General features: G+C 38.3%; 1 protein-coding gene and 1 long non-coding RNA gene across 2 annotated transcripts in view; one reads left to right on the top strand and one right to left on the bottom strand.

Moving 5' to 3' along the window:
• Window positions 1–8,505, bottom strand: part of LOC109828038 — a 24,033-nt gene extending 15,528 nt beyond the window's left edge. The window contains exons 1-2 of the mRNA XM_020395075.1: window positions 8,444–8,505; window positions 8,273–8,394 (exon numbers count right to left, since the gene is read on the bottom strand). Coding sequence (XP_020250664.1) covers window positions 8,273–8,394; window positions 8,444–8,505 — 184 coding nt within the window. The remainder of the gene's footprint in view (window positions 1–8,272; window positions 8,395–8,443) is intronic.
• Window positions 8,506–9,369: 864 nt separating this feature from the next.
• LOC109828039 lies at window positions 9,370–10,232 on the top strand. Its single transcript, XR_002243571.1, has 3 exons — window positions 9,370–9,644; window positions 9,833–10,001; window positions 10,152–10,232. It is a non-coding gene; the product is annotated as an uncharacterized LOC109828039 (long non-coding RNA).
• The last annotated feature ends 5,839 nt before the right edge of the window (window positions 10,233–16,071 follow it).

Here is a 16,071-nt window from a genome sequence, read left to right as displayed (position 1 = left end):
GATGTACATGAATTAACATCTAAACACGATAACACAATAATACTTTCATCATATTTCAAATTAGAGTATAATGTTTGCGATAACTTTCTCGTCTTTATTTCTAGAAAAGGTTTCATGACATCTATCTCATAAATTTTACAAAATGTCTCTTTTTCAATATAAGACATCAAACAGTCATTCATATAGTCATATTAATAAATTTCATCGCCGAAAATGTTCTTTTAATGTTTGTTGCTGCCACGACCAAAATCAATGCCAACTTCACCACTTTGTACATCAAAAGATAGATAGTATCTATTTTTCATTCAACCAAATTTCTTAACATTGCCAATTGCTTCAATTTCAAAAAGTTTATGATGACTATCTACATAAGAGACGTCGTCAGGTTAATCGCTAAGCTCTATGCAATTTATTTTAAAAAAAATGTTTAGGATAAAGTTTGACCCATCAAATAAATTTTCAACTTGTAAAAAAGAAGTGATTACTTGGTTAAAGACATGCCACAGTGTCACAGAAGAAAACAACTCCATATTAAGATTATCAAAAAAACCTGTTCAACTCTCAAAAATAAAAATTTATAGACGTATTGAACAATTCAACTTGATAGAGGGATCAAAAAGATTAAGTCTGGAAAAGTTGAGGTGTCTTATGTATTTTACTTCCTATGAAATTCCTATTATAAAATTAACTATACACTCGTTTTTCTTAATTATTCCAAGGTGGGAACTCTCAAAAATAAAAATTTATAGACGTATTGAACAATTCAACTTGATAGAGGGATCAAAAAGATTAAGTCTGGAAAAGTTGAGGTGTCTTATGTATTTTACTTCCTATGAAATTCCTATTATAAAATTAACTATATACACTCGTTTTTCTTAATTATTCCAAGGTGGGGCAAAGGCCTATTTGGGCCCAATGTGGCTCTGACACTATCCAGCAACTTGGTTCCATAAAATGAAAACGTAGCAAATAAGGTAATTAGTATTGTAACCAATTAGAGTCAATGGACGACAAAGTCTAGATCAAAAGTGGATTTGATGCAGAACACTAGATACAATTAGATCTTAAAATGGTGATTAGATAAAGGAGGGCTGCAATTAGATTTTTGAATCATAACAACTGTAACGGAAACCTATAGTTTTCTCTGCGGGAATAGGAGAATTGGATCTCATTTTGGACAATTGAATTTGATTGGAGGTAAAAGTTTAGGTCGGTTGGATCTTGAGGCTAATGATACAAATTGAAAGACAATGTGAAAATGAGAGGGAAGTTGACTAGAGATGAGAAAGTGTAATTTAAAAGAACAATGAAATTAATTGACAATCAAACTCTTAGTTCAATGAATTTCCTTCCATCAACTCTAAAATTCAAGTTTCAGTAAATCCTCATCATAAAATTACTCTTTAAATCATAACTAACCTTATTTTGAGATATAGAAAAAAAAATTATCTCTGATCCTAAACGCCAACTAATGACTTAAAATCAATAGATGAAATTCTATCAAAAAATAAAGTTAACAAAGTAATGAGTTATTATTGACAAATATTAACTAAAGCTAAAGTTGTAAAGATAATGATAAGCTACTCAATTTCATTTCCTCTACAACATGGTAGACCGGGATGGGTGAGGAACGGTTGTTTGAGTTACAAGGTTGACAAGTTAAGAATTTATGTTCGTTTTTGTACACTTTTGTTCTATGTTACCTAGGTACTCCTAACTGAAGCCGTACTTGTAACCGACATGTACCAATACCCATATCCATACCCAAACTTCTCATAGATTCTTGCATTTGCATATATGATTACATTTATTCGGCATGTACTCACTTATGCAATACATGGTTTTAAGTTAAAACATTTCCCATGCACTTCTTGCACGCATATCCGATATTTCATTTCTCATCCACTTCCTTAGACTAGTTGGATAATAGGTCGGGTTTCGAACAATTATTCTGAAGGGTCATTTGAGTGTGTTCAAAAATGATGGTTCTTCCAATTTACAAAATGCACAATAAAAAAAACATAGAAATATTATAGAAATTTCAATTGTCATACCTTATGAATGAAAAACAATATTGATCTCATTAGTCGTCACATGTAAATTATTAACTTCAATATATAATCTATGTATGTAAATAAATATGTTGACAGCTTTGATACTCCAAAAAATGATATTTGGAGTACTAATGGAACAAGCTCTAAATAAAATCCTAAAATTGCGCTCTCTTGGCCTAAGAAAAAACCCGATCCAATGAAAATTGAGTTCAACACCCAGTTTTGCAATTATTAACACATATACGGGTAGTTATTAGCTTAAATTCGACTTGACTATCTTCTTCCTCCCTTTTCATTATCCAAGCAACCCATGTTGGCCATCTTGCCATCAATTAATTGTTACTTTTTGTTAAAACTTTTGGGAAACCTTAATGACTATTGTTGTTCTACCAGATTTTCTTACTTTTTGTTAAAACTTTGTGAAATCCTAATGACTATTGCTCTTCTACCAGATTTTCTATACCCATCTTTTATTGCTCTTCTTCCATTTTTTCTTATAATTTTTTATTCTTTCAAAAAATTACAATTTACTATTTTATCAAACTATCACTCCAGCGCTCAATCGATTCTTGCATCAAACTCGACCAGTGAATGTGCTTCAATAGATTTGTTAAGGGGCAGGAATAAAGTTCTAAGTTAAAAAGATCCAATAAAAAAGAGGAAGTAACTTTTTGGCTCTTCCTATAATACCCTTTTTAAAATATTTTCAGGTGTACCGAAGCAAAGCTCAATAAATATTTATCACTGTTACGAATAGCGGTAAATAGCACCGCAATAGCGGCACTAATAACGTTAGCAGTCCCCTCCCACTACGCTATCGCCCAATAGTAGTGACATATTACGGAATATGTGTTTTTCGTTCAGCCAATTGCGCCCCATAGCAGTGAATAACGGGTGATTGCGGGCAAAATCTGCTTTTTTACCACTATTTAAAACCGGTTTGAAGTTTAGTTTTTTAAAATTAAACCCAACCTGCAACCACTGCATCTCACTACCTCCCGCGATTTTGAGCATATTCCGACCGCCTCTCACAGCCTCCTGCACCTCCCTCAGCACTTTCTCTCATCTCCTCTCGTCGTGAGCTCCTCCTACTGTAGTCCTCTCACCGCTCAGTTCATCTTCTCAAAGATGACGACTTTTTAACTCCTCCAGTTGTCTTCGTATTATGCGACGATTACATGTCTATTTCATATTTAGGATCTCTTTAAATCATCAAATATGCACTTTTAGATTTTCTAGCTTATTCTATAATTTTTTAAAATATTTATACATATTTAAATTAGACCGCATTTTGCGCTTTTTAACGCTATTTTGCCGCAATAGCTCCAAATAGCTTTAGCGATGTTTCACCGCTACGCGACGCTATTCGTTATCGATAACCTTGATATTTATATAACCCTACTCCTGTACCCTACATTTTACAAATTTGTCATGTCCCGTACTCATACTTTTACCGGCATCCGAACCCGTGCCTGCTTGTTCCCATACAACTTAGCTTTTGCTCTAGTTCTAATTTTCCATATAACTTTTATTTGTATTTTTTGAGGTTTTTTAGCTTATGTGATGCTGAAAAGTGAGGATGAGCATTAGCGCAACGGTAAGGTTGTTGTCTTAGTACCTGAAGGTCATGATTTCAAATCCCGAAAATAGACTCTTCGCATACGGAAGTAAAGCTGCGTACATCTGACCCTTCCCCGAGCCCACAATGGTGGGAGCCTTATGCACTGGGCTACCCTTTTTTATGCTAACAAGAGTCATAGGGCATAGCTTGGTAATAGGAACTACACTTTTGTAATGAGCTGACACTCAAAAATCACCTAACTTGAGCTTTCATCCCCTATGGTTAAGGCAAGAATAGGGTTGTACATATGTACAAAATCCTCTCCTAGTACAAGAAGAAAAAGTTCTCTTAATATAATCAAGTTATAAGCACGGCTAATGATCTCTTTTTCCTTATGAGTTTTGATCGAGTGGAACAAAATATTTTGTTAATCTTGGGCTGAACCTAGAATCACATATTCTTAGGGTTAAAAGTTAAAGCCTTCTTAATGGTTAGATTTGGACCAATGAAACATATGGCCTTAGTCAGCCCTCCATGTGGCAAGGTTTTAAATATCGGATGTCGGGTTCATGTCGGACGGCCGAAATCCATGTCGGATAGCGGAAATCGGGGATATATCGGGGGACATGGACTAAATATCGGATTGCGATATCGGGTAGTGCATATATGTATAATACCACGTCCTAAATGTAATCTAAGCATTTCTAAATTCAATATAAGCATACTTTGATTCTCGATTGCATCCTGAAACAATTTTGGTCTTTGATATGCTAAACGGTCTTCGATATGAAACTAATCATCCGATTTAACAAAGAGAAGTGCTCAAGTCCTGAAACTTCAACCACCAAGCCAACCTGGGACAGTTTTGTAATTTGACTTTTGTAATTTGACTGTTAAGAAAAAATAGCTTTAAACCGATATAATAGCATATCGGCCGATTTTTCAAACCTGAAAAATCGGCCGATATGGCCGATATTGCGCCGATTTATCCGATATTCTCCCCAAAAACGACATCCGACTTAAGAAAGCCCGACTTGTGTCGCTGGCACCTTCAACCCGACATGTCGGCCGACATGTCCGACATGTCGGCCGACATTTAAAACACTGTCATGTGGTTGATGACTCGGTCCAGTCCTAACGCATTGCCACCACTACAATGATCAACCTAGCTCGACACATATGCTACAATTGTTCACTAATAAGCTGTGCATCTAAATGTCTCCAAAAAACCAAGATGAGGAATTCTGGCAAAAGCAAAATTACATAGGTTTTTTGCTTCATACCCTAAATATTCATAAAATTAATTATTAAATTTGCTTCCAATTAGTGGCTACCCCATAGTTTATGGTAGTACAATTGAAAAGTTCCACTATTTTATATTTTTTAAGATGATATCAAATCTAACGCTAATTCTCTTAATTATAATTTAATATAGACCTTTTCTCTTCAAGCCACCGCTAATAATCCTTATTTAAGTTGTTGTAATCCCTTGATGATGTGAGGCATTGCCTGAACCCATTTTGAAGAACATTGGGTTAACGAGGATCATTAACTTTCAACCTCACTTCAGCACTAGCAATGCATTAGGTCTGTGCTTAACATTTGGCTCTAATTTTCACATTAATGTCAAGTCTATATCCACACAAATGCCTCTTCATCAAATGTCTTGACAACTTTTGTTGTTAAAATGTGGCTCTTAATAGTTTCTGCGAGTATGATAACTTTCTGATGTAAATGCATCTATATACTGTGTGATCATACATTTGGAGTTGGCGTCATCCGTTATGTTTGTTCACAACTAATATTCGCTAATTGATGTGCTACATCTCGAGTTTTAACTTTGAAGCCCTATCCTTGTCCTTAAAAAAGTGCCTCTTCTTTAAATGTTGATGTGCAACATGGCAACTAAAAGTCCAAATCCGACAAGGCATTTCAAGTCCCAACAATAATTCCCTTACCATAGACATCAAAGTCATAAGATAATATTTGTTGATCACGAGGTCAAAGGAGGTGAGGAAGCTCTCCTTGTTTCCGATGGCAATGAGAATAGATGGTAGAAGAGGCAATAAGTTTTAGAGTCAAAGAAGATGGCAAGGTGTAGAGGGGTGAATTGTGTGGTTGTTGAGCACAAGTATATATGTAGTATTGATCACCTCAATAATATTGTCTGAACTTGTTCGATTTCATTTGGAAATTATGAATAAATGCCTGGTGTTTTACTGATTAGATTTCGGTTTTATGGTTGAGAAAGGGAGTTAAGTGGGTTTTGAGTGAAAAAAGGGCTTAAGGGTTTTATACACCACTAGAATTTAGAAATAACTTTGCTACAATTAGGCAATATTTTACGTTTGACTATAGATTACTGAATAAATTAGTAAATATGAAGATTTAGTGGATAAATGGATAAGTTTAAAATTAGGGTTATTTTAACTAAGAGTGTGTTTGGCAACCAGAGTGTTTCTTTTTGTAGTGGTTTTTTAAAAAACACCATACCATGGTGTTTATTTTTCAAACGTGTTTTTAAAACACCATTTATAGTTATTATTTATATAGCGGCGGCGACGGCGACCGGCGGCGACCGCAACTACGACGGCGCACGCAACGCTGCGAGGAGCTGGCGGGCGGCGGGCGGCAGGTGGCGGATGGGCCGACCGATGACCTGCTCGACCAACGGGCGACGTGGGCGACGACCACCCGGAGCGGCTGCGAGCGGCGGCGGCGGCAAACGGCTGACGGCGGCGAGGCTGTCGACAGGCAGCGGCGGGCTGGCGGGCTAGCGGTGGACGGCGGCGGGCTAGCGGTGACCGCGGCTGGGCGGCAGACGCGGATGGCGCGCGGCTGCCGACGCGATGACCTGATGCCAACTGGCGTTGGGGCCGGACGACCACGCGGAGCTTGTGTGCCGGCGGCGGCGTGCGAACAGTCGACGGCCAGACGGCATCGAACTGGCCGGCGCAGCAGGCGGTGGCGACGAGCTTAGCGGCGACGGCGCGGCGGGCTAGCGGTGGCGGCGGAGCGCGGCTACGGTGCGGCGGCGGGCTAGCGGTGGCGGCAGGGCGCGGCGGTGATAGCGGATGGGCGTGTTGGTGGCCGGCGACGGCGGCGGTGGCGGCATGCGGCGGTGGTGGCGGGGCGCGGCAGAGCGGTCGAACCGAGCAACGGTGGCACGGCGCGGCTGACGGCCGACGGGCAGCCAGACGCGTCGAACGAGCCCAGCGTGGCGGCCGGGGGCTCACACGGGCCGACGGGCCACAGCGACGCGGATTAGGTGGGGGGGCTTGTCCCGGCAGGCGAATGTACGGGCAGCGGACCTCTGGGTACACTTGGAGGGGAAAGCGGCGCGCGGAACGCGGCTCGGCGGCGGACGACCGACAGGTGCGGCGGCGGCGGGCGCGCGACTATGGCCGTATGGACAGCGACGGGCTTGCACGACAACGACGGCGAGTGGGTGGCGACAGGCGCGCAGCGACGGTAGTGCGCGGCGAGCGGGTTGACGAGCAACCGGCGAGCGCGACCGCGGCAGCCGATATTAGCATGAAAAAACACGGCATGCCGACCCGGCGACGCGACGCGCGGGGCCGAGGGGTTAGCGGCGGGCCGACGACGCCGGCGCACGTGCTAGGCAGCGGCAACGAGGCGCGGTGTGGTGGCGGGGATGGACGGCCGACGAGCACGGGTCGGCGAAGCGGCGGACATGTGCGGACGGACGGGCGGCGGCTTAGATGAAAAACCAGAATCTCAAAACACTTTTTTGGTGTTTTAAGAAAAGCGTTTATTTTTTGGATTTTGTAAAGGGTCAAGTCAAAAAATCGCCCCGTTTGCCAAACACATTTCATTGTTTTTTTTAAAATTAAAAAATAAAAACAGCAAAAAAGTCATGGTTGCCAAACGCTCCCTAAAATATCCAAAGTTAACATCCTTTTTAACTTTCATGCTCCCGAAGTTTTTTTCCCTCAAAAAATACTCCAAAGTTCAAAACATTTAACTGTGATACCCTAAATTGACTTAAACAGAGAGTATCAAGGTTAATCTTTTTGAACTTCGAACAACATTGAGGTATCAAATATAAAAAATGGTGTTAAACTTTTGGGTATTTAAGCGCAAACAACCTTCTAAAATATGAAAGGTTTGGGAGTATACAACTTAAGAAAGCAATTGTAAATAATAAAGCACATAAAATCTTCGATCATGATCTCACAGATCATAGAACGGTCTCGGACAATTATCAACAGTCTTCCACCAACACAACTTTGGTCAGGAACGCCGATAAAAAGTTGGTGTTGTATCTCTTCCAACTCACATATAGAGAAACTTTTCAAGTAAAAGGAAATCGTTGATTATACACCTACATGACGGATGAAAAGTGCTAAAGATACTCCATAGAATGAAATTTTTACCACTCCCAACCTTCAGTATAACCAAAATATAGCAGACAGCAGGGAAAGCCCGACAGAAAACACAAACTGACACACTAGAAACGAGCGAGTACACGATATCAACCATCCATTCACATAAACTGATGAAGATGCCATACTCCTAAACTCTAAATTCACAAAACTGAACAAACCCTAATACGCTGCAGTCGTACGAACTGAAGAAAAACTAAATTAACAAAATTCTAACATCAAATCTAGCAGATAAAGGGAGAATTTATTACCGGCGAGGGCGTCGGCATCATCGGAGAAGAAACCGGTCCGTCGAGTGCGAAACAAGGGGAGAGAGAAGAGGGCGGAGATCACGACGGCGCCGCTGAGGAGGAGCACGGCGACGCACCTCAGGCTGAAGGAGCGGCGCAGCGGGGCAAGATCCGCCGCTCGAGATCACCGGCCGCGGTTCTGCTGAGGCTGCTGCTGCTGCTGCTGCTGGTGACGTATTCTCGAACTTCCCCATCTAGAGAGCATCTAGGGTTTCGATCGATCGATCGAGGGAGGAGATGTGATCGAAGAGGGAGAGGAACCACCGCCAGTTGTTGGCATTTCTTTTTTCTTTTTCTTTTTCTTTTTTCTTTCTCAGAAGGCACTAAAAGCTGCTGGTGGATAGCTGGCGCCGCTTTAGGCATCCCTAGGCTAGCTCTCTCCACGTGTTCCGCACGTGCGTCTTTTAGTTTCTCCTTTTTACCTAAAAAGTGTACACCCGTCCAAAGACCGGCCTTTATCTATCTATCTATCTATCTATCTACTCTTTAAAAGAGCCAGTTCCTAAAAAACTTTTCCCTCCCCAAAATAACCTTCAACCGAAATAAATATACCAACCTTATCCCTAACAACATCCGCAGAAATAAAATGCCCTAAATCTTCCTTCGGTTCTGGCTTCTCTCCGCCTTCTCCTCTGCCCATACGATCTTCAGTTACAACTTTTAAAGATGAAATTAAATCACCAGTTCATCCGATACCCAAGCCAATCACATCCCCGTCGGAGTTCGTGCGCCGCGTCGGACTTCGATCTCCAATCACGGAGATCTCTTCAACCCTCTTCAAAGGTGAAGTCTCTCTCTTTCTTTCACTGAGAATTTTAAGTGATTTTTCTTATAATTTCTGCCTCGAATTTGAATTATTTATGGATTAGACTTGATGCTTATATCTCACTTTGTTGTGAAAATTGTCTATTATATCTCTCTTTGTTGTGAAAATGGTCAAGTTGAATGAATCATTTATGTTGCTGTTTGTTTGGTGTGTGAAACTGTCATAAAGTTCCATGTTTTGCCTGAATATGGCATATTCCTGATATACTTTTTTTATGACATCTTCCAGCTATCCACGTACAGAGAGCACATCATACCCTGGATCATTTGATTTTAGAAATGCACTCGGGGCACAATTGAATAATCCTGTATGGGGTGATTTTGTGCAATCATTATTAGCTGAAGGTTTTCATAAGCCAAGAACAGGATGAGATGCTGGTGATCATCCTCCCATTACTCCCATGCGATCAGCAACGGAGGATATGGTAGGAAATGATGCTTGGAGGCTGTACCAGTATATATGTCAGCATTTTATTGGCTCTGTTAGTCCTGACTGCAAATACAGAAGGTCAACTATGTTCTTCTTCCTTCTGTAAACTTAGAACCGTCACTAAAGTACCCAAGATGTATAGAAGAAATATCACTGAATATATATTGGTCATGAGCACATGTTTAGTTATGTTCTGAACTTTTTGTTGATTTGAGGTACTTACAGCATTTTCTATCTTAAATATGACTTGTTCATGCTCTCTACAGGACTAATGTAGAATTTTACTGTTGGTGATGAAGTGTTCCGCTGTGTGGGTCAGCTGTCATAGCTAAAGGGTTTACATCTATCATGTCATGGTTGGCTGTTAGTGAAAAAAATCTTCCTCAGTTTACAAAGGGAGAGAGAATAAACATTGCGAAAGTTGAGCTATATGAGGTGAACTTTATTTTTCATTAAATGCTTGGTTTCTTAGGCTTAGACAAGCATCTTTGAAATATACGTGAATATTACCCTTTATGTATGTGGCTTCCAGAATTTGTTTATATTCAATTCTAATAACCATTTTATTTTCATTATATTTTTTAGGGTAGCACCTCACCTCCTGATTACCTCAGCGAGAGTGAGCTGATATATCTAAAGGAAAAGCATGGAATAAGAACAACTTACCATATTCAGCGTTTGTCCCGTTGTTAGGGAATAGATACATGCTGATCTCCCTATGTAATTTCCTAGGATTCTCAGTATTATATACTTACATGTTATTTTATTTGTTTTTGTTAGCTTTTTAAGTTATTGGTATGATTTCAATTCTGTGAGTTCAGATGATGGGTTATTAGTTGATCAGCTCTTTTTTTTATGTATTACATAGATTACTGGAGTAATTTTTTATGTCCTTGCACCAGTTATTGATGCTTCAATTCTCAAACTGGCTTGACTTACTAATGTTTAGTTGATAAAAAGTGCACGGTTTTAGGTAAACTAACATTTCATCTTGTGGAACTAGAAGGTAATAAAGTAAAAAGATGATACCAAGAAATTATATCAATTTTTCATTTTAAAACTTATTCTGTTGGATTGTCAAGCTCGACAACAAGACCTTGAAGCATGTGATTGCACATAAATAGCTGGACACCCTACTATATTTTTGTCCCATGATGTTAACATAGCTACGTGATTTACCATTTCATTTTAATGCTATTCAACTACATTTGTGTAAGAAAACATGGCATTCTCCAGTACCTTCAACAGCTCCTAATGGCCCAGCATTCTTTATTCTTTATAAAAAGATCCATCAGTTAATTGCCAATGGCTACGAGAGTATAAGTTTGTTGCCTAGATGCATTAGAGTACAAATTTAAGGTTGTTGCACATAACTACCTTTTTTAGAAGATAACTCACCAGCAAATAGAAACATGCCCTCAACAGAATTTAAGGTTGATGCATTAGAGTATACCTTACAAAAAAATAGTTCAACCTAAATATGATCAAAATTCAGGTATTATAGATATATTCTATTGTATTATTTAGTTTATTAATCATGTTTTTGTAGGATCGGTACCATCGGCCCGTAGAAATGTACGCAATGCAACACGAGGTAAGGGGATAGAGAGATTGGTGACACAATTGGGTCATGCAATTTCAGTTTCGATCCCTTCCTCGAGTGGAGCACCGGAGGGGGAGCATGCGACATCCCTCGCGAATGAGATTGGGAAGGAGATCCGATCATCTGCACTGGTTCGTAATTGTGGTTGGGACAATATTGATGTTGGGAGTCGAGAGGCGATCATTATGAGAGTTCGGGTATTTTTTTTAATCATTCTTTAATGATATTCTTTAATGGTCTATGATTTTCATGCTACACAAATAGGGTTGTTAAGGAATAGATTGTTGTGCATCTGCTGAATGTTACATTGTCATGTTGTGCTGTTTCCTTTTTCTTTTTTGAGTTCTTCACATGTGTATTTTCAGAATCGTTAACTTGTATGGTCCACTTGAGTGCTTTAACTTCTACTGATACGTACGGTCCACTTTACTTAGATAATAACTTAAATTCTTCATGCTTATATTTAGCTGGGAGGATATAACATAACAAGTCTTGTAATTATGAGTTAAATTAACTGAGGAACTTGGAAAAACATACCCAAAACGATCATAATAGGTGGATTCTAATGTTTTAAGTGTATTTTTGCATTTTAGTTATGACAACGACAATTCGTAATGGAGATTGGAGTCTGTGATTGGTGATTGGATGTTGTTTCTACCTGTGTAATGTCTTTGTGGATGCCTGAGCGTCCTGCTTGTGGGAAGAAGTGATAGGACAGGAGATGGTTGAAGCAGAGTACTCGATGACAATTAACATGCATCAACTTGAGTAAATGTGGACAAAGTGTCAAGGTTAACTGTGAATCGAGTACAACATGGATGTGGGACAGTAGAAGCATATGTAAGAGTGGTAAGTTGTTTTTTACATGACATGCTTAAGGATTAAGATGTTGCAATTAGTGTTGGATATAATTTTTTTGTCCTCTTTTCTATTCCTTGTTTCTGGGGTTCAGTATCTACTCTTCCTAATCTTATATAGGAGTTGAGTCCTTATGTACGTTGATGTTGTGCGGTGAATGACGATTCTGTCTGCCTGTCGCCCTCGTGGATTTACACGCACTAGGAATTAACTTCTTCAGTTATGGGTTAGGGTTGTTTTCCTGTGTGGCCCATGCATAGCTGGTCAATGTATGTTTTTTTATTTTAGTTATGAAGCTTTTTGTATGGTACGTTTGCTATGCATCTGCTAAATGTTACATTGTTTTCTATTGTTTCTTTTTTGAAATGCAAACTTCCGAATACATGTACTTGTATATTCATGCTTAACTTCCGAATGATATTCATGCTTATATGTATATTCATGCTTAACTGTACTTGTAGCAAAGATTTGATGTTGAGGACTATGAGAACGACCTAATCATCTAAGATTCCATAAAGAAAAAGTTTCAGAGTATTTATAGAAATTGGAAGCATGTGTTGCACGCCTATTATCTTGGTTTAATAGAGAAGGGAGTACCTGATCCCAAGAACCATCCACCGAAGCGTGTGGAGCCTAATGATTGGGTATCGATGATCGATGTGTGGGAAAGTGAAGAATGGAAGGTATAAATCTCAAATCACAAAAACACTGGTTTTTTATACAAACATATGTCTATTAGTAGATACATTCTTAAAGACTGCATTCAGATGGAGAAAGAAAGAGCGAGAGATGGTATGAGTAGGTGGACGTCAGATAGGAGTTGAAGGTAGGATTACAATAAATCATGGCAAGGACAGTAATAAGATTAGAGACATGTAGGGCTAGCCTCATGAATGGTGTCTGCCTTTAGGAGCTGCTAACTGCACGAATGTTCGATGGCTTTCAGATTTGAGGTAATGATGGGCTTTCAGATTTAAGGTTATGATGTGGAAATAGCCGATGTTAGGGGGGAAAAGACAAGATGTTGACATCTAGGGATTAGTAATGGCACCTTAATGACTGTAACAAAGAATAAATCATAGTAATTCAAGATATGATACTCTAAAACATGCAGGCTGATGTCGTTGAAGTACTTAAAGTCCCCAAAAGGCACACAAATTAGAATTTGATCCAAATTTTGCAAGAATGAACATAAGCAATGAGAAGAAAATGGTCAGAAATTAAGCTGAAACTCATACCCACTTCATGTTTCCAGTGACACCTTTTTTCCACCTAAAACCGTGTACGACCTGTGCTCAGCCAGATCACTAAAGGCACGAAAATTTATTGATATTCCACATACATGCACATATAGACGTGACCACACACGCACATGATAACCACCAACAATCTAAGAAGCAGAAAAGTTTAATATAAAAGAAATGAATTTGAGTTAAAGGGCACTGACATGTTAAATGTTATTCAGCTTTCATTTCATCACAGTGATTTGTCAGTTAGTATGCTATTATTCAGCTTTCATTTCATCACAGTGATTTGTCAGTTAGTATGCTATTGATTTGGTGTTCGGTAGTTCTGTTAGCTGATTATTCACGTTATAAATTTCACTTCTTGATATTGATTTGGTGTTTGGTGTTCGGATCTTTTGTAAAATTTTTACACTCGCATATATTCACGGCTATTTTTGATGTTGCTTAATTCTTGTTATGCAGGAACTTGGATTTGAGTATCTTGAAAGCAGAGAGCAACTTGTCATGACGTTACAAGCAAACTGGAATATTTAAACAGTTGTTCCATTCTTTCTTTTCTTTCACCTTTTCCTCTCGACAAATTGTGTTTTTTTTCCTTTGTGGATTACAAGCAAACTGGAATATTTAAACAGACCTTTAAGTGTTGACTTGAAAATGGAAATGAATGTAACTAATTTGTAATGTGAGTAAATTCTTTGTTTATCATAATATGGAACGTGATTGGAGTATAATTTGATGTTTGGTTTCTTTGTTGATGTGAATGGGTGCAATTTTTTTGTTGATGCTCAGGTTCAGTGTAGGCTTATAGTTGACAGAAAAGATAATTACGCGTTGCCAAAAATAATACATTTGCCAATGTTAAATTGTGTTACTAAATTTTTAACTTTTAGCGACGCACTAAATTGCGTCACTAAAAGTACCACTTTTGCCGACGCTTTCTTGCGTCGCCAAAGATATATTTTTTAGCGACGCTTCATTCTGCGTCGCTAAAAGCCACATTTTTGCCGACGCTAACTTGCGTCGCTAAAAGTATAAATTGCACTTTAGTCTTTTTCTAATGAGTTTTCCCCCTTAACTTCGAAGAACCATGATGTAAAAGACTCTCATTTACTACCAAAAAGTATAAAAATTTCAAACAATTAGTGATCATTTTTTAGCTTCCCCCCTTAAATTCGAATAGCCATGATGTAGAATTCTCTCATTTACAACTAATAAGGGATGATAGAATATGATTCTAGAGATTTTAGCCAATTATGGACACATGATTAAGCCAATTATGGGGTTTATAAAATACATTCTACTGTAGAAACAATGAAACTAAGGCAGTAATCTATTCAAGGAATTAATTCTTCATCATTACATGCATGTATTTGTTGTGCTCTTTTATTTATGACCTATTAACATTTATATATAAATTTCAGTCTGCGACGGAGAAATTGCATCTCCCGGATGAATTGAAAAACAACTTATAGATTCATTTCCTCAAAACTCAGGAGGTGCAGCAAGGGATCAATTGGCTTGGCCGCATGCTAGGGCTTTCAGGCTATCTTCTGGAAAGCAGACTTTCGAGGTACTATTGAAGACAACCCATTCTTGAAGAAATCGGCGCCTAACCTCTAACATTATATTACTCGTCTCAAATGTAACATTAATCATTCAGTTTAGTAGCTTTAGTGAGTCATCGAGTTGAACATTTGTACCGAGAGCATGACTGATAATGCATGTATAATGTTTGGACGCTTACATCACAGTGAAAGGAACTGCATAAATACAGAGGAAAACAGTGCATTGTTGGTAGATGACGGCTGTTTGCCTTCTTAACTTGTAATTCTTTTACATTCTTATAAGTTTCTCTCAAACGGTCAAATGTGTTCCATTTAATTTAAATCTAATCAGTATTGTTTTCTGCATCGAGAATTCAATTATGATCAATTAATGTGAGCCCTTAACTAGCTTACAAGTTTGCATTGGCCCCCAATCAATCAATAAATGTAATTTAATTGTTAAAATGTTGAATGTTTAGATTATGTCTATATGTTTTATCCATTACTTACATTCCATAATTTTATAACAAGACATTATAAATAAAATTATAAATTTTAAACAAAAAAATGAAAACTTTACCACGTGCATTGCACGTGCAATCCAACTAGTATTTTTAAAGCGTTCCATTTTGAGCTTACACTCCTCTAAATTTTAATACATTTGATTTAATTATTGTATGTTTGTAATTAGAAATCATATATACACCTCTATATTTAAAAAAGATTAATGTTTTAAGACATTTGATTTAAAAATCATAATTACTCCTCAATTCTTAAAGAAGAATCCAAGTTTTAATACATTCAAGTGGAGAGCATCAGTTCATGCTATAGTATATCTACTATTTTATTTACTGTAGTAGAAACAGTAATTTATTGGATTCTTATTTAAGTATAGAGGAGTAGATTTTGACAGAGCTAGCTCTAGTCAAGACGCAAAACGGTGGCTACGTTAACCAATATTTAAAACTAACTAGTGAGGAAGAGGCACGTGTGTTGCATGTGCATGTATAAAAGTTCACATAAAAAGTATCATACTTTTTGTGTTGCAAATAAATAAAAAACGCATGCATTATAAAAAGGATGTACTAGTCTCGATATACATAAACATGAGTGATGCAAAACATTATCAAGCATAACATTATCAAGCACTATGCACATCAATATTTTATAGATAAAGTCGAGAGTGTACATCAAAATATATACATAATATAGTCCTTTCTAGTAAGGGCTCGATGAATCGAGAATGTACATCA

This window comes from Asparagus officinalis, unplaced genomic scaffold (assembly GCF_001876935.1).
Source record: "Asparagus officinalis unplaced genomic scaffold, Aspof.V1 AsparagusV1_Un655, whole genome shotgun sequence".
In the NCBI taxonomy this organism is placed as follows: Eukaryota; Viridiplantae; Streptophyta; class Magnoliopsida; order Asparagales; family Asparagaceae; genus Asparagus; species Asparagus officinalis.
The sequence above is the reverse complement of the archived record's forward strand: the minus strand, read 5'-3'. Positions and strand labels throughout refer to the sequence as shown.